The 24,508-nt window shown below is 45.6% G+C and overlaps 2 protein-coding genes across 2 annotated transcripts in view; both read right to left on the bottom strand.

The window, feature by feature from the left end:
• Nucleotides 1-16,151: 16,151 nt before the first annotated feature.
• LOC142428712 (olfactory receptor 13A1-like) lies at nt 16,152-17,081 on the bottom strand. Its single transcript, XM_075533497.1, has one exon. It carries the CDS (start codon nt 17,079-17,081, stop codon nt 16,152-16,154), a length of 930 nt encoding a protein of 309 aa, XP_075389612.1.
• A 6,126-nt stretch (nt 17,082-23,207) lies between these two features.
• Nucleotides 23,208-24,508, bottom strand: part of SCART1 (scavenger receptor family member expressed on T cells 1) — a 35,650-nt gene continuing 34,349 nt past the window's right edge. The window contains 2 exon segments of the mRNA XM_075533495.1: nt 23,208-23,488; nt 23,760-23,859. Of these exon segments, the coding sequence (XP_075389610.1) occupies nt 23,208-23,488; nt 23,760-23,859 (381 nt within the window).

The raw sequence follows: 24,508 nt of genomic DNA, 5'->3' as shown, positions 1-24,508 counted from the left end.
GTGTGTCATTTGAGAAATTGCAACACGAGTTCAAAAGCCAGGGTGGGAGTGAAGGCTCCTCGGCTGGACAAAAGCTCCGCTTTGAAGAAAGCTTGGCTCAAGGACAGTAGATTGGAGGTAGCTCAGATAGTTGGTCCACTTCCTGAGGCTTTGTAGGAATCTTTAGATGAAGGCATGCCAGTGCTGACTTCTGTAAAATGAACACAGAGTGTTTGCACATTCTTCACCCTCTGGCTCGTGACTAGGAATACCCTGTAGAAGCAAGATTCCACAGAGGCGATGATGAGCAACCTCCAACATCCAGGAGAGTGACACTGTGCCCTTAACAAACGTGAGTGAACTCTGGGAGCAATGTCTGTTGATGCAGACATTATTTGAGGGGAAAAAATGTGGCTAATGATGGTTCCTTAAAGGGCTGTTATAAAGATTAAAATAAATAACGTGTGGAAACCTGCTATAGAAGTGATAGTCAAGAAGTCATGTACATTGGATTGGACAAATATGCTGCATAAGATCCCTTTAAAGTGTTAAAGGATGCCACTTTGAGGACTAGGATGCACCTGCCCCAAACTTGAGTATTTTCATTTACCACATATGCATGTGCAAATTGGACACGGACTAAGAAAGACCAAAGAATATTGAAATACCATGGGCTGCCAAAAAGACAAAAGAGATGTGTCTTGGAAAAAGTACAGTCAGAATGCTCCTTAGAAACAAGGATAGTAAGACTTTGTCTCATGTACTTTGGATATGTTATCAGGAAAGATTAGTTCCTGGAAAAGGACATGAAGCTTGATAAGAAAGGGGGAAAGAATACAATCTTGAAGCACAATGATGTTTGTGATAGGATTATATCTATTAAGGATATCCAATCAAATGTATACACCAACCACAAAAGCTCATGCTGAAGAAATGGAAGAATCTACCAAAATTTTCAGTGAGAAATTGATCAGACATGAAATAAAGGTGCCTTAATAATTATTGTGGATTATAATGCAAAAGTTAGAAACAAAGAGGAAGGAACAAAGGAAAGGAGGGAAGAGGATAGGAGTAGAGCCTCATAATCTTCATTTGCTGATGGGGCATGACTCGAGGTAGGGAGAAACAGCTGAGAAATAAAACAGACCCTTGATGAGATGGGATGGATTGCCACAGTGGCTGAAACAATGGGTTCAAAGAACATTTGTGAGGATGGTGCAAGGCAGGGAAGCATCTCATTCAGTTGTACATAGGGTCACTGAGTTTAAATGGACTCGATGTCACCTAACAACAATAAAAATTAGGCAAGGAACTAGTAACCAAACGTCAGAACCCCGGCAAGGTGTCGAGTCAGTTCCACTCATAGCACCCCCATGTATAACAGCACAAAATGCCAGCAGGTCCTGTGCCAGCCTCACAATTGCTATTTTTGGCCCATTGTTGCAGCCACTATATCAAAAATATCTTTCAAATACTGTGATGGCTTGTGAGTTGCTGTGGTGCTGAAAGCTATGTCACTGGTATTTCAAATGCCAGCAGGGTCACCCAAAGTGAGCAAGTTTCAGTGGTGCTTCCAGACAAAGAGCAGACCATGAAGTAGGGATTGGTTGCCCACTTAAGAAGAAGCAGCCACTGAAAGCCTTATGCATAGTGTTGAGTCATTGTCAGATAATTAAAGCCTAATGCATGTAAGCAGAACATTGTCAGCGGTAGTAACATAGAATGGGCCCTTTGGGTCAGAAGCACTTGAAATGATTCTTGGAAAGCAGTCTACTATGGTGATGTGACTAGAGTAAAGCCTATGGGAGTAGAGCTTTCAGGATCTTCATTTGCTGATGGGACATGACTCAGGTAGCGAGGAACAGCTGCAAAAAATCTAATAATCAGTTCTTATAATGTACAAAGTATAAACCTAGGAAAACTGGACATCATTAAAAATGAAATGCAATGAGACACTATGAGACATGATGCCCCTCAGGGACTAAGGGCGATACAGGGGACAGCACCGGAGACACAGTGTGGGAATTACACCTGACCTGATCCCACCACACTGAGGCAAAGCACTGGGGGAGTGCAGCAGAACAGCAAGGGAATGGAGTGGCAAGGTCCCCAGGGAATCCTGAAAGTGGACTTTGAGGCCAGGGCGTGATGCCCAAACAGACAGGACTGGAAAACACTCCTAAGGGCCAACAAACGATCCTTGAACTAAAAAGAAAAAAAAAAAGGAAAAGGAATGACTGCCAGGAAGATGGCGCCAAAGTAAAATACCCTACCTAGACCTCTATTCATGTGAATCAGAGAACAACTAATAAGGAGACCAAGTCTCAACACTGTGGAATTCGGCTCGAACTCCCCATTCCCATCCCCGCCCACGGAGAACACAGAGGAACTGCACTGAGGCCTCCCTTTCCCAGCGTCATTGTGGCTCCCTCCTCAGATCTGGCAAGAACTCCTCTCACCTATTGAAGCAGGCAAACTCGGGGAACTTAGAAGCCGGACTCAGATGCAGGGCACCGAGGGAGCGGTTAAGACTCCACACCCAGATTCTCATCCACAGAGAAGGCAGTGGAACAACACTGAGGTCCCGCTTTCCCCACACCATTGAAATTCCCTCTTGGGCTCTGGCTGACACTCCACCCACCTACGTAAGCAGGAAAACTCAGGGAACATAGAAGTGGGACATGGACCCAGGGCACTGAGGGAGAGATTTAGGCTTCCCATACAGATCCTCACCCAAGGGGAAATCAGTGCACCTGTGTTGAGATCCCCATTCCCCCAGCCTGCCCACTGCCTCTCTCACTGCTCACGACCAGACTGGAGTTGCTGATCTTGACCTGGGCCAGCAACTGGTCTATCTCCCTTAGTAGCCCCCTCTCCCTTTTCCTACTGCCACTTGGCCCATGAGCACTGTGTGAGATCAGCCTGTTCTGCACCATCCTCATCTGTTATCGTGCTTCCAGTACTGCCTGTGAGACACACATACTGCCCTCCAAATAGATAACTGTGGCTCTCTAGGGAGAGAATCCACCCCAGTGAGATAGAGAAGCAGCTTGAATACGCAGCATGGCTGGCTCCAAGTAATTCTTAGAATCATTCCTACTACCCTGTGAGAAAAATCACAGAGCTCATGGACTCTCAGAAAAATGGTGCTGAGCTCCACCAAAACACCACATAGACAACAACCCAAATCAGCAACCACTACAAGAAAGCAATAGAAACAAAATGCAAAGTCTGGGGAGGACCTGAACCTAGTGACATACATAGAAGAAGCAGACTTTGAACCGTCACAGAAAGAAATCTTCAGTATGCTGTTTAGAGTCGTATAGGTTATAAGAGAATCAATACAGAAAAAAGATGAAAAATAGAAGATAGAGTCAGTTACAGAAGGAAAACACAGGAGTTAAGGGGAAATGCAGCAGAAGTAAAGCAAACAGTAAAAGACATCACCCCCCAGGCTGGAAGAAGTAGAGAATCATATCAGTGACCTCAAAGGTAGCCAAGTAGAACTAAAAAAACATGAAAGATAATCAAAGAAGCTAAAGAAAATCTGAGGACAATGAATGATGTTATGATGAGAAACAATATTAGAATAATTGGATTACCAGAGCAAGACATAATGAAAAAAATCAACAGTCAAGATAGTGAGGATAGTGATTCCTGGAAGAAAACTTACCCAATTTAATGAAGGAGAATCATGTCTAACCATCCAGGAAGCAGAGAAGACACCAATTAGACTAAACCCCAAGAAGAACACACGAAGGCATCTATTAGTCTAATTATCAAACTTTGAGCAAAAAGGGGAAATCAGAAGAGTAACTAGAGAAAAAAACGCAGTTAACTATAAGAGTTATCAGATAAGAATATGCTCAGACTTATCAGCAGAAGCCATGAAAAAGAGGAAAGAATGGAATAGCATCTTCCAAAAGTTAAAGAACTAACTATGCTAACCCAAGAATCCTCTCTCCTGCCAAACTCTCCATCAAAATAGACAGAATTAAGGGTTTTCCCAGATCAGGAAAAATTTAGAGAATGTGTCAAAACCAAAAACCCCAGCACTACAAAAATTACTTTCCAACTCACTTTAATCATAAAACCAACTCCCACAGAGCACAAATATGTGACCACCTCATAGTGTACCTCAATCCAGAAGTCAAAGCACTGAAAACAATGCCCAAGGTGTCTGAACCAATGGTGAAAAGAAGGCAAGAATGGATCTCCACAGACATACATGATACACTGCTAAGGAGGGAGGGAGGAAAAGGTCTACCACAAAAGGTACAAGATGATAGTAAAGAATCCACAGATGGATGTAACAACGCTGAATGTCAATGGACTGAATCCCTCATCAAAAGACAAAGGCTAGCAGACTGGATTAGGAAACAGAATCCAGCCATCTGTTATCTGAAAGAGACACATTTCAAGCTCATGGACAAAATCAGGTTGAGGGTCAAAGGTTGGCGAAAGGTATATCAAGCTAACGACAATCTAAAATAAAGGAGGAGTCGCAATTCTGAACTCTGATAAAATTGACTTCAAGGTGCAGGACATAACAAGAGATAAGAATGAGCATTATATAATGCTTGAGAGATCAGTAGACCAAGAGTCAGTGAGTATAACAAACTTATATGCACCCACGAGACCTGTGAAATGTCGATCAAATCCTTCCAAAGATAAAAAGAAATCACAAGATAGACAATCATAGTAGAGGACTTCAATACACCACTCTCTGAGAAGGCTTGATCAGCAGGAAAGGAGCTCAACAAGTAGCTTACTCAACTAAACTCTACAATTAGACAACCCAACCTGATAGACATATTCAGAGCTCTCCACCCAACTGTAAAAAAAAAATCACATTCTTTTCAAATTCACATGGCACATATTCAAAGATAGACCACATGCTGAGACATAAGTCAAGTTTGAGCAAATTCAAATAGATAGTGGTCACTCAAACCTTCTCTGACCACTATGTCATAAAGCTGGAAATCAACAAAAGAAAGATTTTTTTTTAATAAGGGCAAATACTTGGAGGATGAATAACTTAATTCTTCAAAAGGAAAGGATATTGGTCCAAATTAAAAATTAAGTCAGAAAGTTTCTAGAAACCAATAAGAAGGAGACTACAACATACCAAAATCTATGGGATACAGCAAAGGCAGTTATCAGAGGATGCTTGATACTGAAAAATGTGCCTATAAAGAAGGAAGAGAGAATTGTGGTCAATACCCTCTCATAACAGAGTCAACAGAATAAGCCATCTAATAGCAAAAGAAAAGAAATTAGAAAAGTCAGGGCGGAAATAAATGAGTGGGAGAAAACAACTATAGAGAAAAATTAGCTCAGTAAAAGTTGGTTCTTTGAAAGGATTAACAGAATCAACAAACTGTTGGCAAATCTATCAAAAGATAGGAAGGAGCAGACATCAATATCCAGGTTGAGGGATGGAACAGAGGAAATTACAATGAATCCCAGCGAAATTTAAAAACTACTTAAAAAGTACTACAAAGGACTATACTCCAAGGAATATAACAGCTTGAAAGAAATGGACAAATAACTGGAAAAACAAGACCTCTCCAGATGATTTCATATAAACAGCAAGAACTTGAACAGACCCAGAGCAAAAGAAAAAATAGATGAAGTTATCAAGGAACTACGAACTAAACAAAGCCCTGTCCCAGATGGCTTCTCAGGAGGATTCTGCCAAGCATTCAGAGAAGAGCTGACATCAATGCTACACAAGCTCTTCCAGAACATAGAAAAGGATGGTAAACTCCCAAGCATATTTTATGAAGCTAGTATAACACTAATACCAAAGCTAGGCAAGGATCTGAAAAGAATGCAAAAATTACAGGCAGATAACTCTAATGAACACAAATGCAAAAATTCTTAACAAATCGTGGCCAATAGAATACAAAAATATATAAAAAGAATAACTCATCATGACCAAGTGGGATCCATACAAGTGATTCAGGGATGGTTGAACATTCAAATATCTATCAATATTATCCACCACACTGAGAAGAAAAGGGACAAGGACTACATGATGATATCAATAGATGCCAAAAAAGCATTCAACAACATTCAACACCCATTCCTAATTAAGACATTAAGGAAGATAGGACTGGAAGGAAATTACCTAGATATAATTAAAGCTATATATGAAAATCCAACAGCCAGAGTTGCACTGAATAGAGAAAAAGCTGAAAATATTCCAAATGAAAAAGGAAACCAGACAAGGAAGCCCCCACCTTTATTCAACCTCATCCTGGAGGTCCTAGCTAATAATATAAGGCAACAGAAGGATATCAAAGTTGTATGTCTGTGGAAAGAAGAAGTGAAATAATCGCTATTTGCAGATGAGATGATTTTATATATTGAACTCCAAAAGTGGCGCAGAAGGAGTGCTGGAATCAACAGAGGAACATGGTAGAGTGGCAGAATACAAGATCAACAAGCAGAAGTCAATTGGATTGCTATATACAATGGATCAGATTGCAGAAAAGGAGATCAAGAAGGTAGTATCTCTCACAATAGCCAAGCATAAGTGGAAATATCTAGGGATATACTTAACAAAAAAATCTGTACAAGGGAAACCACAGGACATTATTACAAGAAACTAAAAGGGACCTACACAAATGGAAAAATATCCCATGCTTATAGATCAGTACACTCAAAATTGTAAAGATGCCAATCCTACCAAAGGCACTATACAGGTTTAATGCAATCTGATACAAACAAAATACCAGCATTGTTTTTCAAATCAATGGGAAAACTGACTACCAGCTTCATATGGAAAGGGAAGAAACCCAGAATTGTCAAATAACTCCTCAAGAAGAATAAAGTGTGTGGTGTGTGTGTGTGTGTGTGTGTGTGTGTGTTTGAATTACCTGACTTTAAAACTTATTGTATAGCCACATTTGTCAAAAGAGCATAGGGCTGGTATAATGATAGATACACCAATGGATAAGAACAGAAAATCCAGAAATAAAAACAGCAGAATACATACAACTTATCTTTAATAAGGGCCCCCGAAAGATCAAATGAGAAACAGATGCCCTTTTTAACAAATGGTGTTGGAAAAACCAGAAATCAACCTGCAGAAGAATGAACCAAGACCCTTACCTCACCCCATACACAAGAACAGATTCAAGGTGAATCACAGACATCGAGGTAAAACCCCAAACTATAAAGATCAGCAGTGAAATAATTGGGACAAAGATAAGAACCTTAGTATAGGGAATACATGGGCTATCCACAACAATGAAGGATACACACCCAGAGGATGAGAAAATATTCATGTGGTACATACTAAAGATAAAACACTTGTGTGTACCAAAAGATCTCATCAAGAGAGTAGTAAGAGAGCCCACAGACTAGGAAAAGATATTTAGCAGTGACATATCAGACAAAGGTCTTATTACTAAAATCTACAGAACCCTGAAACCTTACGATAAGAAAAATTAAATTTCCCACTGAGGAGGTGGACAAAAACTTAAATAGAAGTTCGCAAAGTGGAAACCAGAATGACCAATATACATGAGAAACTATTCCTGCCCATTAGCCATCCAAAAAATGAAAATCAAAACAACCATGAAATACCACCTAACACCCACAAAGTAGCACAAATTAAAAAAAACAGAAAGCAGCAAATGTTGGAGGGTGTGGAGAGATAGGAACTCTCATTCACTGCTGGTGGTCTTGTAGACGCGTACAGTCACTGTGGAAAGTGATTTGGTGATACCTAAATAGATGGAAATCAACTTAGCTTCCAACCTAACAAATTCACTACTAGGTATATGTGTTAGTCTGGGTAGACTAGCCATGGACACACATATGTATAAGAAAGAGTTTTATATACAAGAGGAATTGAACATTGAGAAAGCATCCCAACCCAGTCCAGTCCAAGTCCATAAGTCCAATACTAGCCCATACGTCTGATATCAATCTATAACGTCCTCTTCAGATTCACGAAACACATGCAATGATGCCAAATGCAGGACAATCACAGGCCAGTGGGTAGAAAGTCTGGATGCAGTGGCGCTGTAAGCATCTCAGCACTGGCAGGGGTCTCTACGTGGCTTCTCCAGCTTCAGAGGTCTGGTTGCATCGGGGTAGGTCCATGTAGCTTCTCCTCAGGGATGTCTTGCTGGAAGTGAGCCTTGCCAGCTGAAGCAGGAAACTGGCTAAGGCAGCTGCACCCTGGTCCCACCATCAGAAAGCAAGAGAATTAGAAAGGCGAGGCTCACTGAGCCATTTATCTCTCCACCCTTCAATTAATCCCACATGTGTTTATCGGCCAGGTTGGCACAATAAACCTTAACTATCTCAGGAGGGTATTGGTTTATGTCTCCACCAGGGAGGCAGAGAGAGAGTAGACCTTATTCCAGTGCACATAACCTTGAGGGTGATGTTCCTGCTCAGAGCAGCTTGTTTACAGAATGGACTACAGGGCCCCTCAGCTCAAGGCTTGACATCCCCTCCATAGATGACAGTGCTAGAGGACAGCACTGAAGATACAGTTAGTATGGTTTATGACTCAATGTAAAAATGACCAAAATCCTCACAACTGGGCCAATAGGTAACATTATGATAAATGGAGAAAAGTTTAAAATTATCAATCAAGGGTTTCATCTTACTTAGATCCACAATCAATGCTCACAGAAGTAGCCATCAAAAAATCAAAGGACATGTTACATTGGGTAAATCTACTACACAAGATCTCTTTTAGAGTATTGAAGGAAAGGATGTTACTTTGAGGACTAAGATAAGCCTGCCCTAAGCCATGATATTTTCAGTTGCCTCATATGCATTGAAAGTTGCCCATTGAATGGGGAAAACCAATGAAAATGTAATGCATTTGAATTGTGGTGCTGGAGAAGAATATTGAAAGTATCATGGACTGCTAAAAAGCTATCCCCAGTCCACATCCCCAAGATGCCACTTAAACCTGCCTTTTGGCAGAACCACCAGGCTCCTCCCCCAACTCCCAGGCTTCTTTGCTTAGCCCTTTAGGATCTTCTCAAAACCTCAAACTTCTCCCCCAAGTCTTAGGCTCCTCCTTCCCTGTCCCCAAGCTTACCCTCCAAGGTCCCCAGACTCGGCCTTCCCAGCTCTGAGGACCCTCACCTTAACCCTAGGCAGCCCTGACCCCTTAGCTATGGGCAGTGGATCCAATCCCCCCACTGGCCTGAGAAATAGAAGCCCACACTCTGCAGCAGAGTTAGTGAAAATATGATTGTTTGAACCCTAGGAATGTAAGTAAGGCCACCCTTTGTGCCCCAGCAGGTCTCTAGTCCACCCTTGGAGACACCAGAGGTCATGATCTGACCCTGTGAGGTTGAGTCAGCTCTGCTTCTCATGTCTTGTGTGTTATTTTTCTGCATCCTGATTCCTAGATCACTTGGCCTCAGTTCCTCAGACCTCTTGGGCCAGCCTAGCCTTTGCTCTGCTCAGGCAAGAGTTAAGAAGCTCTTCAGCAATACTGACATGTGTCTGGAGGCACCCCTTTCTCCCAGGGAGGTTCCTGCCAGAAGGCATCTACCTCTTTTTCCCACTTTCCAGGTTGGCTCCCATGCCATCTCACATCTGCCTCCTGCTTCTTCCCCCCACATTTTCTCTGTGGCTGCTTCTTACCATTTGCGCTGTCTTCTGTGTTGCTGTTCTCCTCACTTGCTTCTGAGCCCTCATCAAAATTGTCCTTGATGTTCATGATTCCATCAACAGTCTCTTCAGGCCATTCTAGGCTTTTGTTGTTAGATGGCACTGGGTGACTCAGTGACCCTGTGTACTGTGGAACAAAGCACTGCCAGTTTCTGCACCACCCTCACAGCTGCTGCTACACTGGAGCCCATGGTTTCGGTCACTGTGCCAGCTCATGTCACTGAGGACCTCCTCACTGCTGCTGACCCTACACTTCAGCTGTCTGTAGGGTCTGGTCCTTTCTGACAACATGCACAACATACGGGAAAAGTCGCACATTCCAAAGATCATTCTTTTCTTGTCCTCTGGTAGTTGTGGTACTTTCAATAATCTTCGCCAACACCATGATTCAAATGCATCAGTTCTTCCCCAATCTTCTTTACTGACTGTCCAGCTTTGCATGCCTATGAGGCGATCAAAATGACCATGGTTTAGATCAGGTACCCCTTAGTCCTCAGAGTGACATCTTTGCTCTTAACGCTTTAAAGAAATACTATGCAGCAGATTTTTCTAATGCAATGCATCATTTAATTTTTGAATGCTTCATTGATTATGATTTCAAGTAAAATGAAATCCTTGACAACTTCACTTTTTTTCTCCATTTATTATGATGTTATTTGTTGGTCCTGTTGTGAGGGTTTTGTTTTCTTTATATTGAAGTGTGTGATGATTAAGGATTATGACAAACAAATACTCTAGCCAAGGATGGGGGTGGATCCCAACCTATCAATCAGTTCACAGCCTTAGGTGTGTGGCCTTTTGTAAAAGACAATACTGAGCACAGCCAATTTCTCTGGCTCTTCACCTTCTGCGAGAGCTAGATCCTGTGTGTGGTTCATTGATTTCCTGTTGTATCATCTGCCAATTCCAGGATCCTTCAGTGGGCTACTGAGATTGGATTCCTTTGGCTGACCTTGGATTAGTTTACCTCTGCATCTACCAGCCTGTGTCCCTCATTCCTGCTTTGTCATCCTGCTTCCTGTTCTTCAGCTACCACAACAGCATGAGTAAGGAGAAGCCTGACTTGCACTAGCCTGTACTTACGTACTTCTTGAACTGTGTGAGCCATTTCTCGATATCAATCTCCTGTTGACAAACATAAGCATCACCGGCTTTGCTTCTCTAAAGAACCCAGCCTAATGCAAGGTGAGATCCATACTGAAGGCTGAGATCAGTGATCTTTATGAGTAAGTACTCTAAGTTCTATTTGTTTCCGGCCAGCAAGGTTGTATCTTCTGCATTCTCAGAGGTTGCTGATAATCCTTCCTCCAATACTGCTGCCACATTCTTCTTCATATAATCTAATTTCTCAGATTATTTGTTCAGCATACAGATTGAGTAAGTACGGTGAAAGGATACAACCCTGACATGCACCTTTCCTGGTTTTAAACCATGCAGTATCCCCTTGTTCTGCTCAAAGTACTACCTCTTGGTCTATGTCCAAGTTGTGCGTGAGCACAATGATGTGTTCTGGAATGCCCATTCTTCATAAAATTATCCACAGTTTGTTATGCCTTTGCATAGTCAATAAAACACATGCATTTCTGCTATTCTCTGTTTTTAACCAAGATTCAACTGATATCAGCCATGATATTTCTCATTCCATGTCCTCTTCTGAATCCAGTTTTAATTTCTGATAGTTCTTTCTCAATATATTACTGAAACTGTCTTTGCATTATTTTCAGCCAAGTTTTCATTGCATGTGATAATCATGGCATTGTTTGACAATATCTGCACTCTATTGGTCACCTTCCTTTGGCATGGACACAAATCTCTTCCAGCTGGTTGGCCATACACTAGTGAGTGTTTCTAGTGATGCATCAGTGGTGTTTTGTTTTTCCCGATTGGCATTCCACCTGTTCTTCAGCACCAAACTCACTGCCATCAGGTTGAGTCTGACTCGTAGCAACCCTGCAGGGCAGGGTAGAACTGTCCCTGTGGGTTTCCCAGACTGTAACTCTTTACGGGAGTAGAAAGCCTTTTCTTTCACCCATGGGATGCTGGTGGTTTTGAACTGCTGACCTTGTGGCTAGCATCAAAACATGTAATCACTACGCCACCCAGACTCCCTCCACCCATTCCTAGAGCCTCATTTTTCACCAATGCCTTCAGTGCTGTTTGAACTTCATCCTTCTTGCTCATTTGCTGCCTCCTGAAATGGTTGGATATTGACCAAGTTTTTTGGTACCGTGACTGTGCATTTCTTCCTGTTTCTTCCATCCTGTTTTGATGATTCCTGATTTACTTAATATTTTGTCTGAGGAATTCTTCAGTATTGCACCTTGAAGCTTGAATTTTTCTCTTCAGTTCTTTCAACTTGAGAATTGTCCAAGTATTCTAACTCCACACCTTTGCATATTTCATTATAATGCTTTGTCTGCTTGAAAGACCCTTTGAAATTTTCTTGTCTATCTTCTATATCATCATTTTTCCAGTAATTTAACTGCTCTAGAGAGCCCTGGTGCTGTAGTGGTTACACATTGGACTGCTACTGCAAGGTCATCAGTTCAAAACCACCAGCCAGCTCCAAGGGAGAAAGATAGGGCTTTCTACTTCTGTAAACTGTCGCAGAGACTCACAGAGGCAGGTCTACCCTATCCTATGGGTCAGCATTGACTTGATGTCGGTGAGTCTGAGCTGCCCTAGATGCAAGAACAGGATTAAGAGTCTCTTCTAAAATCTACTTTGTTCTTTTCTTTCTTTCCTGTCCTTTTAGTGGTATTTTGCTTTCTTTGTGTAGGATGCTTCTCAATGTCATCCCACAACTCTCTGGGCTTCCATCATCAGTCTTCCATGTATCAAATCTACATTTGAGATGGTCTCTAAATTCAGGTGAGATATGCCCAAGAATATAGTTTGACTTTTGTGTGCTTGTTTTAATTTTCTTCAGCTTCAACTTGAACTTACCTATGAGTAACTGATGATTTGTATGGAAGTCCAGTGGTGTGATGGTTATACGTTGGGTTGCTGACCACAAGGTCAGTAGTTTGAAACCACCAGCAGCTCCATGGGAGAAAGATGAGGCTTTCTACTTCTGTAAAAAGTTATAATCTCAGAACCCACAGGGGAAGTTCTACCCTGTCCTACAGGGTCACTATGAATCGTAATCAACTCAATGGCAGTGAGTTTGGTGTGTGTCTTTTTGGGGTGTTGGAGGGGGGGGCATTGTTTGGTTGTTTTTTGGATTGGTGCTGAAGTCAGCCCTGGTCTTGTTCCAACTGATGCTATAGATCTTTCCTATGATCTCTTCTCACAGATGTAGTCAACTGGATTCCTGTGTGTTCTAGTCAGTAATGTTTATCTGTGTAGACATTATTTATGTTGTTGGAAAAATAATATTTGCAATGAATAAACTTGGTCCTGCAAATTTTTCTGATTATTCTTTGTCAATATACTGCAGAAACTGTTTTGTTTTAATTATCTTCAGCAAAGTTTTAATTGCATGTGATAGTCATGGTATTGTTTTGATTATGTATTCTATTGGGTTGCCTTTCTTTGGAATGAACACAAACGAAACTCTTTCAGCATCACACAACATGCAAGCTACCACAATTCAGTAAATTGGCAGACATGAGATGGACAAATGCCTAAAGTAGTTTTATTCTTATCTTAAAACAAGCAGACATCTAAATGAGATGCCAACTAAACACATAGAGAAGAAGCACACCACTCTGTATGATTTAAGGATTATAAATAATAAAATCCAACGTCAGAGGAGGTGATTGTATTAGAGCTTAAATTTGAGCACCCGGTTTGCAGAAGGCTTTGGATGACAGTGAAAGCCCAAACTCCATCTGTATAATCCCACAGGGATTAAGACGCTATTGAATTCCTTCAGACTATTGATCAAGCTATGTCCTCTGACAGAGTGCATCAGAAAGTGAATTAATGCAGATGTTTTTGGTTATATTTAACATCTGATCATTTGTTTACCCTTTTGGCCCTTTTAAATTTGTTCTGGTTTTTATTTTCTGCTTTCTTTTGGGAGGATTTTCTGTGTTTTCTTTTGTTATTATTGCTGGGGGTGATTATGAGGTATAATTTTCTTCACATGAAATCTAGAAGAGATGAATGGATAATGACAGGAACTACCACAGTAGTTTCCAAAAGGAAAGCTAATAACAGTACAAACCGTGAAAGAAAGAAAAAACATTCTAAAATTGATTGTGGTGATGACTGCACCACTCTCCTTAATATTCAAACCATTGAATTACATGGCATGTGAATTACATCAATATAACTTTTTAAAGGTAAAGTCGCTGTTACACCTGGACTTGGTAGTTCAGTGTTTAATCGCAAGTCTCCTCGGAGCTATTGTGTGGAGATGCCAAGATGCAAAAGAAAAGTCCAAAGCATCAGGGAAAGTGTTTGCTGGAAATTCTTATTTAAATCTGATATCTTAGTAAGAGGTCACAGTCTGTCCCTTAAGCTAAAGGAGGTCTGTTTGTTGGACAAACCTAACTAAGAAGCAACTGACCAAGAGGTCTGCTTATCTGTTGTGAAATATTGGTGATGCAGAACTCCAGAAAAAGGACCTTGCAGTGTTTTGTCAAGAAAAAGATGTCTTTTTTGGAGCAACGTCAAATTTTGTGGCTAGGGCAGCAGCCAACACTGGCTCTAGATTAAGTTTCTAGCTATCTTATGTAATCATGTCACAATATCTCAGATAGTCAAGAGCTGTATTAGCTGGTAGGTTATCAGAATTTTTTCTTAAATTATACTTTATTTTTAATGACTGATCTGTGATCACTTTGGAATTAAAATGTAAATTGTGATTAAGGATGATTGAACATTGAGAGGTCTACAAAGTACCTTTATGGAAGGATTCAATAAATTAGACATTCTCCTAAAAAATACATAAGGTAAAATCAACAAAAAGAGAAAAAAGCAACAAAGAAAGAAAGCAGCTTTCCTTGCAATGTCCAAAAGTTTAAACCAATGCCATCAATGTCCATCAACAGATAAAACTTGTGGTATAGCCTTAAATGGAACATTAATCAGAAATAAAAAGAAACAGACTATGGATACATGCAACATGAGCAAATCTCAAAAATACTGTGCAAAGTGAAAGTAGATGTGCCAGGCATGGGAGAATACATGCTTATATGACTTTGGTCATGTGAGGTTTTATCACGTGCAGAACTGATGTTGGGTAGAGACAACCAGAAGACTGCCATCCTTAGGAGGTGGGGGGTGGGGTTAACTAGGAAGAGGCAGGAGGGAACCTTATAAGATAATTGTCATGTTCTGTATCATTCTAGAGGCTTGAGTTACAGCTGAAAGTATTCAGCAAAACCTAGCAAATGTACAACCTTATTTATGTATTTCCTGGTTTGAAAATTTTACCTCAAGAGGAAAAAAAACACTGTTAACAAATGATGAGTCTTAGTCAACAATCTGCATGCTATTTGTGAAGTGTGCTGATCTTTGAACCTTGCTTTGAAAAGTTTAAAGTACCTGAAGATGACTAGATGAATGGATAGGTGATGGAGTAATAGGAAGACTGTAGCATTACCTACGTTAGTGGGAGCACAGTGGGAATGGGTGCACGGGCGTTCGCTGTAATCCTTCAGCTTTGTACTGACAGTGTAATATTGCGCTTTTTTAAACCTTGAATAATGGATGTAAAAATTACAGTTCTGGACACAGGGTAAAACCAATTTTGGTGGTCAAGAGTAAGAGAGGAATACGATGGCATCTTGGATAGGGGTTAAAGATGGAAGACACATTGGACACGGAGATGATCTGGTTTAATACCAAGGTCTGAAGATGATTTGGACACAGAGGCTTGGAAAGCATATCGGGGATTTTCCAGTAAGTGCAAGTCATATTTTCAGGCCCGCTAAGGAAATCCCTGGGAGGTCTCTAAGGCTCCCTAGCTGCGAGCTGTACCCCAGGGCCCAGGGCTCAGAAGGGAGGTTTGGACTCATTGTACATTTGGATATCATGGGCAAATATTAATGGTGAATGCAGCCAGGCACAGATGGAGTTACTGTGAGGTCAGAAGAGAAATGGGCTGAGGCCATTAACAACGCCAGGACAAGGAATGCTTGAATGTGGTGACGGGACACGGCTCCTGTGTTTCCTGGCTACACACCACAGGTGCTCAGTCGGAGACCCAGGTCTGGGTGAAGTCTACACAGCAGGACACAGAGAGGCCCACATGTTGGAGCGCACCAAGCAATGATTTTCAGGGTCCTGCTGCCCAAACCTAGATGCCCCCTGAAAGAAGTGGCATTGGCACCACCACCCCTACATACAACTTGCTGTTGGGTGTTGCTCACCCTCATTCCTGGCAGCCTGGGATGCAGTCTCGGGCCCAAGATTTGGTAGTTCCAGGTAGAACGGTGGACAGCCCCCAAGGAGGAGGCTCCTCATCTATCAAACTATCCCACTGGTCACCATTTTGCTCCTTGCTCACATCTGACCCTCAAAGTCACATTTTGAAATGAACCGAATCCACAGTGAGACAGCTCTCACTTGGAGGAGGGGGCCACCTTCCAGAGGGCGGCTTTCACATCCTTGTTGCGCAGCGTGTAGATGAGGGGATTCAGAGCAGGGCTGATGGCAGTATACAGCACGGCCACCACCTTGCCGTTCTCCATGGATGTGCCAGAGCCCGGGAGGACGTAAGTGTAGATGACGGTGGAGTAGTACAGGATGACCACCAGCAGGTGCGAGGAGCAGGTGGAGAAGGCACGGCGCTTGCCCACAGCTGAGCGGATGCGCAGCACGCTGGCCACAATGCAGCCATAGGAGGCCAGGGTGAGCAGGAAGTTGACCACACCAAAGTAGACATCTGCGATGACGATCATGACACTGTTAAGGGCCGTGGGGCTGCAGGACAGCAGCAGCAGCGTGGGGATCTCACACAAGAAGTGCTGGATGCGGTTGGGGCCACAGAAGGTCAGTCGGGCCATGAGGCCTGTGTGCACGGAAGTGCTGATGGCACTGACCATCCACACTGTCGTGGCCAGCAATGCGCACAAAGGCCAGCTCATCATGGTGCCATAGTGCAGTGGCCGACAGATGGCCACATAGCGGTCAAAAGCCATGGCTGTGAGCAGGAGAAGCTCAGCCCCCAGGAACCAGGTCAGGAAGAACAGCTGGGCCAGGCAGCCGCGATAGGAGATGGTGTTGGCACGAGCCACCAGGCCCTGCAGCAGCTTGGGGAGCACAGTGGAGGTGCAGGCGATGTCCAGAATGGCCAGATTGACCAGGAAAAAGTACATGGGAGTGTGCAGGACTGAACTCAGGCTGACAGCTGCCACGATGAGGCTGTTTCCCACCAGGGCGACCAGGTAGAGGAGGAGGAAAAGGCTGGAGAGGAGGCCCTGGAGCCGAGGGTCTTCTGAGAAGCCTTCCAGGCTGAACTCCAGCACCGCCGTCTGGTTGCCTGCTGCCATTTGGATAAGTGGCTCAGGGTCCCTGGGAAGAGGGGGACACAACACAGTGGTGACAGGGTCCTGGGAGGTGGCCCTGCTCACACCCACCAGGGCTTGTTGGCAGCTTGGCTAAGAAAGCATGCAGCTTGGTTACCAGTGTGTTCCTGTGTCCTCACCCCGGACCCTCCCAGGTGACCCTACCTAGCCTTGCCTACCCACTTGTGGTCAGCAGATCTATTCCCGCCAGCACACACAGGCTGCAGGATCCACCAGCACCAACTTACCCCTGCAGTCATTGCAGGATCTCCCCCTTGGAGCTTGGGGCTTACAGGGCAGGTTGTAGTGCCAAGGGGCACAGTGTCCACCGGGTGCGAATGTGGTGAGTAAAGACGTGCCTCCGACACAGAGCAGTTCAGAAGAGAGGACAAACTCTGGCCTTGCTGGTGCATAATCCCCTGGCCCTTCTCTGGGCCGTCATGACCCCCAGGGCAGCAGAAGAGAGCCTTGGAACAGGAGAGATCTGCATCTGAAGGACCCACTGGACCCCAGCCAGGAGCCCCAAAGACCTTCTGAGTGCCGCGGCACCTCCTCTAGATCCCTGAGACCAAGGTCTACCCACCTGGGAGCCCTGCTGCCTGGCACTGCCAGCCTCCTGCACCAGATTCGCAGAGACCAGGTGCAGGTCCCTGCTGAGTCAGCAGCCTCCCACCCCCAGTAGAGACTCCGACCTGCTTTGGCGCTTGCCCGCCTCCTGCCGCCCTCTTACCAGGGAGTCATCTGCATAGCCAGGTCAGGGTGCTCAGCAGGCATGTGGAGAATGCCAGCTCATCAGCTGCAAGCTGAAATAGCAAACTCCAGGAGCAAGGCACTTTCAGGGGCATTCTTTACACACAAAATTAGGTCACAAAAGCAAACCAGTCTTCTCAGAAATACCAAAAGCAAACTTAGGGCAGCTAGACCAAAAAGGCAGCCAGGAGTGTCATCCCAGCACCGTCAGTCTGAACATGATGCCACCCTTCATGGAGGGTCCAGACTCCTCCCTCAGTGGGAACGGGGCAGGTACCCTAGGTCTGCCACCTGTGACTTGCTGCTGGTGGCTCTTTGTTAGCTCTGGACTCTCCACTGTTGGCCATCCCTGGCTCTTCCAGGAGCCACCTGGGCACCCTTGAGAGCAATTACCCCACCTGGAGGTAGGGGCCCCAAGGGGTCCAGTCCCGAGCTGACTATGCTCAGTAGGTCAGGGCACGATGTTCATGGTTGGGGATGGGACTCCCTGGCCTGCCACTGTCCCCTGGGGTGAGAAGAAACTGTGTGCCCCTAGGGGCAGGCCTAGCAGCTAAGCTGACAGATCCTTGGGGAGCAGGTCTTTTCGCGGAGTCAGGCGAGATCCTGTGTACAGCCAGCCCCACGGGAAAGGTGGCTCTCTGTTTGAAGTGGCTGTAGTGTTTAGAACCCTGGTGGTGAGGGGACTAAGAGGTGGGCTGCTCCTCTGAGAACCCCCTGAACAAGGACCAGGGCTCTGAAAGCTTCGCCCACATGCAGAGCGCACTGGACAGTGGAGTATAGCAAAGGTTGCACCCGGTCAGGTGACACCCTTTTCCACCCATTTAAAAATTGTTCTAGCTTTAAACACTGGCTGTTTTCTCTTCCATTGAGGGTTTTCCCTGTTTTATTTTGTTATTGTTGTTAGCTTTTCTGTTTCTTTGTTGTTGTTTTGTATGTTTCCAGTATATGAAGTACAGATAGGTGAATCTAAAGAGACAGTAACTGAATTAATGATTTATTGGGGGTGTGGCAAGGGAGGTTGGGGAAAATGGGGAGCCAATAACAAGGATTACAAGAAAGAAGAAAATAATCTAAAATTGATTGTAGCAATGATTGTACAACAACTCTTCTTGACATGATTGAACTATTGAATTGTAAGATATGTGGCTCATGCCCCAATAACCCTGATTCATAAAAGCAACTAGTCAGCAAGCATCTCTGTCACACAATTCCATGGCCCACGACAGTAACTGCCATGTACCCCGAATGGCCTCCACTGCCCTACAAGCTAGCTAATGACACTGTGGCTGAGCACCTGGCACATGTCCAGAGTTGTCCAAGGGCTGTGAGGGTGCTCAGACAGCGAGCCAGTCTCTTCCCTTCAAGGTTCAGAGTCACAAGGCATGTGGAGTCTGTAGGGCAGCTCAGCACAAGCTTGATTTAGCTCAATGGAATTAAGGTCTATCTGGGCTGACTCTGGTCTCACCTGCAGGAACTGGAAGTGCAATTGAACTGTGGTCCAGGAAGCACATCTCTTACAGTGATAGTAAAAGTCAGGGAGGCAACTTAGGGAAGGATTGTGAACCAGGGGTTGCAAGAAACATGGAGGTTTGGGCAGCTCCAGGTACCCTCAAGCAGTGACCTTGGAGAGTCTCTTGGTGCGGCTATGTTTGGGGGCATGGAGGGGTCAGGAGAGTGGGGAGGATGCACAGGGGCTGGTGTGGTGACTGCACTCACATGGGAGCCAGAGCAGGAGGCAATGGGGACTGTTCTCCCACTATAGTCGGGTGGTGTCCTCAGAAGTGTCCCTCTGACTGAGCCCTCAGAGGCAGCGCCGGTGCCAATCCAGCTCACCACGAATCTGACTCTGCTTCTCTGGCCCCGCACTTTACTAGACATGATGTCCTTCTCGAGGGACTGACTTCTCCTGGCAATGTATTCAAAGTATGTAAGACTACGTCTTGCCTCCTTGCCTCCAAGGAGCACTCTGGCTGTACTTCTTCCAAGACAGATTGGTTTGTCTTTTTAGCAGTCCCAGGTAATTTCCGTATTCTTCTCCAGCACCACAATTCAAAGGCATCTATCCTTCTCCGGTCTTCCTGATTCAATATCCAACGTTCACATTCATAGGAGGCAAATAAAAATATCATGGGTCAGTCTGGTGCTGGAAGCTAACAGAGACACCTCATCAAAGAAAATTTGCAAACTGTACATGAGCATGTGAGAAGATACTTAGCATGATAGGACAGTAGGGAATTACAAATTAAAACAATGAGATACCAGTGCACACTGACCTGTCCTCCTCATCATCATCATGTCAAGTCAGATGCCTGGGCACCTTGTGTGTGCAGAGGAGGATGCTCTGTGGGGTTTGCAAAGCCTCTTGGAAGCAGAGGCACCCCTTGGCGGGTTCCAGTCACCACTTCTCTGCTAGCCGTCCAGTACAGAGCCATTGGCACCTCCCAGAGACACCACTCAACAATCTGAGTGGCTAAAATCCAAAGCATGGATCCCACCAAATGCTGAGCAGGGGCCCGGAGCACAGGCACCCTCGCTCCATGCGGAAATGCACAGCGGTAGTGCCCCTCCAGATGGCAGTTTTCTAGTGTTTTCATAATGTAAACATGTAAGGCTTACCAGCTCTTCTAGTTATCATGCTTCTAGGTGTTTACTCAAAGCATTGGAACACTCATGGCCATACAAAAGCAACAAAGGTTGGTCCAGCTTTATTTCTATTGCCCACAGTGGAAGCAAACAGGGAGCCCTTCAGGAGGTAAACCGACTGCAGGACAAACATGCAATGGAATATTATTCAGCAATGAAACAGGAAGACCAGCTCACTAGGAAAAGGAATGAAAGCACCTTACATTCATAGTTTAAGTCCAGCAGTTACATGGCCTTCAGTTACATGGACAGCCTTCAGTTACATGGACAGCCTTCAGTTACATGGACAGCCTTCAGTTACATGGACAGCCTTCAGTTACATGGACTTCAGTTACATGGCCTTCAGTTACATGGACTTCAGTTACATGGACTTCAGTTACATGGACTTCAGTTACATGGACTTCAGTTACATGGAAAGCCTTCAGTTACATGGAAAGCCTTCAGTTACATGGACTTCAGTTACATGGAAAGCCTTCAGTTACATGGACTTCAGTTACATGGAAAGCCTTCAGTTACATGGAAAGCCTTCAGTTACATGGACTCTGACTACACCACAGTCCGGATAAACAAAACCAAAAAAGGGAGCCTCCGATCAGGGATGTGTTGGGTAGAGAACCTCAGGGTATTGTTAGGGCAGTGGAACTGCTCTGCGTGCCACTGCCATGCTAGACTCATGACATGTGCACTTGTCAAAACCCAGAGGACTTGAGCCCAAGTGTCAATTGTGAACTTCAGATAACAGCAATTTATCCATATCTTGTTAATAGCAAAATCAATTGACAAAAATGTGCTACATGAATGCAGGGAAACGTGTGTGTGTGTGTGTGTGTGTGTGTGTGTGTGTTAGACACAACCTCTTCTTCCTGCTCAATTTCTCTGAGGATCCCATAATCCATTTGCAGGGTCCCCACTTGGATGAAAGCTCTGGTACATCCCGTATGATCATCGTCCAGGGAGGTGCACAGCCTTGCTACCTCCCATGCAGAGCATGGTCAAGGGAACGGTGACTGGTTCAAATGTAACTCCTTAGCATTTGATCTCCCTTTTGATCGATTTTTAATTAGTTGCAATGTTTCCTTTTTATGCTTCCTTTTCTATTGAGATTGTGCTTTATTTGATCTGCTTTTGTTTTGTACATTTCCTGCATATGGAATGCAGGACAGGCAGATCTGTAGAGAGAGTCACTGGGTCGGTCAGTGCCAAGGGGCCTGGCAGAGGGGCTTGGGGTAAATGCCGAGAGAACAACAAAGAGCACAAGAAGAACATTTTCTGAAGCAGATTGTGATGATTGCACAACTCTTCTAAATGTGACTGAACTACGAATTGTATGATGTGCGAATGATCTGCCAGTAAAACTATTAAGAATAAAAGCCACCCTGATGGTGCCCGGCTATCAAAAGAGATAGTGACTGGGGTCTTAAAGGCTTGAAGATAAACAAGCGGCCATCTAGCTCAGAAGCAACAAAGTCCACATGGAAGAACACACCAGCCTGAGTGAGCGAGTGGTCCCAAAGGGATCAGTTACCAGACATCAAAGAACAAAAAATCATATCATTGACTGCACACCTCCATGATAGGATCGCTGAAGACAAATGGGTGCATAAGCAAATGTGGTGAAGAAAGCTGATGGTGCCCGGCTATCAAAAGAGATAGTGTCTGGGGTCTTAAAGGCTTGAAGGTGAACAAGCGGCCATCTAGCTCAGAAGCAAATAAGCCCACATGGAAGAAGCACACCGGCCAGTGCGATCACGAGGTGCCCAAGGGACCAGGTATAAGGCATCATGCAAAAAAATAAAAAGATATAAGTGTGTGTAAAAAAAAAAAGCCACCCTGGTGGCTCCAACAGTTAAGCACTGAGCTTCTCCCTGTTTGCATCTAGGCAGCTGCTTCCAGGAGAAAGACTTGTCACTCCCTGAGAGGTGGCTCTGCTCCGACTGGGGTTTGCTGCCACTGAGTTGGCTCTGCCCACCTCTCCCCCCCCCACCCCACCCCCCTTTCCCCCCAAGCTCCTGGGACAGGTCTTCACTGTCTTCACGGGGCCAGGCCACCAGGCCTTCCTCCATAGGACTGCTGGTAACACAACCAACACCAAGGACCCTCCTGTGGGATGGGTCCACTATGCCAAGTGGGGTCTTTACCAGGGCACCTACCCACCAAGGCTAATTAAATTTTGAAAAATAAATTAAAAATTCTCTTCCTGAGAACAAAAATTTTTAATGAGACAAAAACACTACCGCCTCCTGGGAGCTTCCTGCCAGCACTGAGCTCATGGTCGGAGGGGGGGGGGCGGGAAGGGGAGGCAGGGGGAGGCTGCTGCATCCTGTACTTCATCCCAGCCTGAGCTGCAGCGCAGAGGAAGCTGGGCCCCCACCTGCAATTTAACAGAGACCACAGTGAGTCCTCCAAGAGCCCTGGGAACCACCGTGGCCACATCCTCTGGTTGTCCCTGCAAGAGAAGAGTGCTCCCAAGCAGCAGGTGCAGCCGCTGCCCATGCAGTCCCTCAGCCCTGCTCCGGGGCATCTCTGCAGCTCCCTGGGGACAGACCGGGCCTTCAGGGACATGAGGACCCCTGCTCACAGCTGCAGAAAGGGCCCAAAGAGAACCCCTGGAGCCAGCCTGAGCTGCAGGTGCCTCCAAGCAGGGAGAGGGCTCCGAGAAGCCGGGCTGTGGGAGCGGCGGGAGGAGCGGGAGGACACACCAGGGAGACACTCAGGGCCTCAGATGTAGGTGCTGCCAGGCCCAGGGGCCTCCGTGTAGGCAGAGTAGAGCAGAAAGAGCACTAGCGTGGCCAGGGCGGAGAGGTGCACACCCGTGAGGCTCACGGGCTCCTCCTCCGCACTGCTGCCCGCCACCTCCTCAGCGTTGTTGTACTCTTCCTCCTCCTCCTCTTCCTCCTCTGCGTCCTCGTACTCCTCCTCCAGCACCCACTCCCCAAAGCTCCTGGGCTCCGAGTCTTGATCCTCCAGGGAGATGGCACTGAGGTCTTCATAGAAGCCCTCTGAGGGGAGCGCCCCAGTCATTCTGGAACCTGCGGAGTCACACCACACCCTTCTAGAAAACACTTCCTTCCTGGTCCTGGCTCACCCACTCCCCTGATACCCGGTGGGTCCATGGCGGTTATGGAGCAGGGACCCTGGGTGAAACACCTTCTGGGTTCAGGGCAGTGACACCCAGGCCCTTTTCACTGGTGTTACCAGACACATGCGGCCCCATCCCCACCCCCTGCCTCCTCATGGCAGGCTCTGTGTGAGTGGCTCCAGCCCACCTACCCCTGCAGGCTGCTCGACTTCGGCACCACTGACTCCCCAGGACCAGGGAGACAATGACCAGGAGGGTGCCCAGGGTGACGCAGAGAGACCAGGGCTCCACCTGGGGGGCAGCTGGAGGGACTGAGAGAGGACCTGTGGGGGACAGGGAGGGGCTGGGCATTGTGACCTGGCCTAGATGACCCCAACCTCTCTCAGAAAGATGCTGCTCATCTAAGGTCACCATCCTGAGGACACCAGAGTGGAGGCCTCAGGTGGGCAGCCAGGTGAGAGAACGCTGGTGTGATCGCCCAGAGGGACAGCTCAGGGTGAGTCAGGAGTGGGGAACCTTGGGGGGACGGGACTCAGGGGGAGCACCAGGTTGGCCAGGAAGTTGAGCGCAGCTGGTGGAGCCAGGTGAGCAGGCCCAGGTGGGAGGACCCCCATGGGAGGATACAATTGGACAGGTCCAAGTAGGACAGTCCAGATAGAAAGCCCAGTTTGAAGCCCAGGTAGATGGCCCTCATTGTCACTACCAAGCTTGGCTGTTCTCTGGAGACAGCCCACAGTGCCCAAGAGGACCCAGTGTCTGAGGCCAGTGAGCCATCACCAGGGAAAGGCCCTGGGAGCAGTGGTGGTCAAATCTGATGTCCCCTGGTCCCTGATTCTGAACCCAGTTGAGGGGTTTAGTCAGAGAAGTGCGCGTGGCCATCATTCACATCCCGGCACAATGTACTCGTCCTGCCTGTCTGCAAAGAGGTCAGGGTGTAGCT

This window comes from Tenrec ecaudatus, chromosome 16 (genome assembly GCF_050624435.1).
Source record: "Tenrec ecaudatus isolate mTenEca1 chromosome 16, mTenEca1.hap1, whole genome shotgun sequence".
Classification (NCBI taxonomy): domain Eukaryota; kingdom Metazoa; phylum Chordata; class Mammalia; order Afrosoricida; family Tenrecidae; genus Tenrec; species Tenrec ecaudatus.
This window is presented reverse-complemented; position numbering and strand designations above follow the sequence as displayed.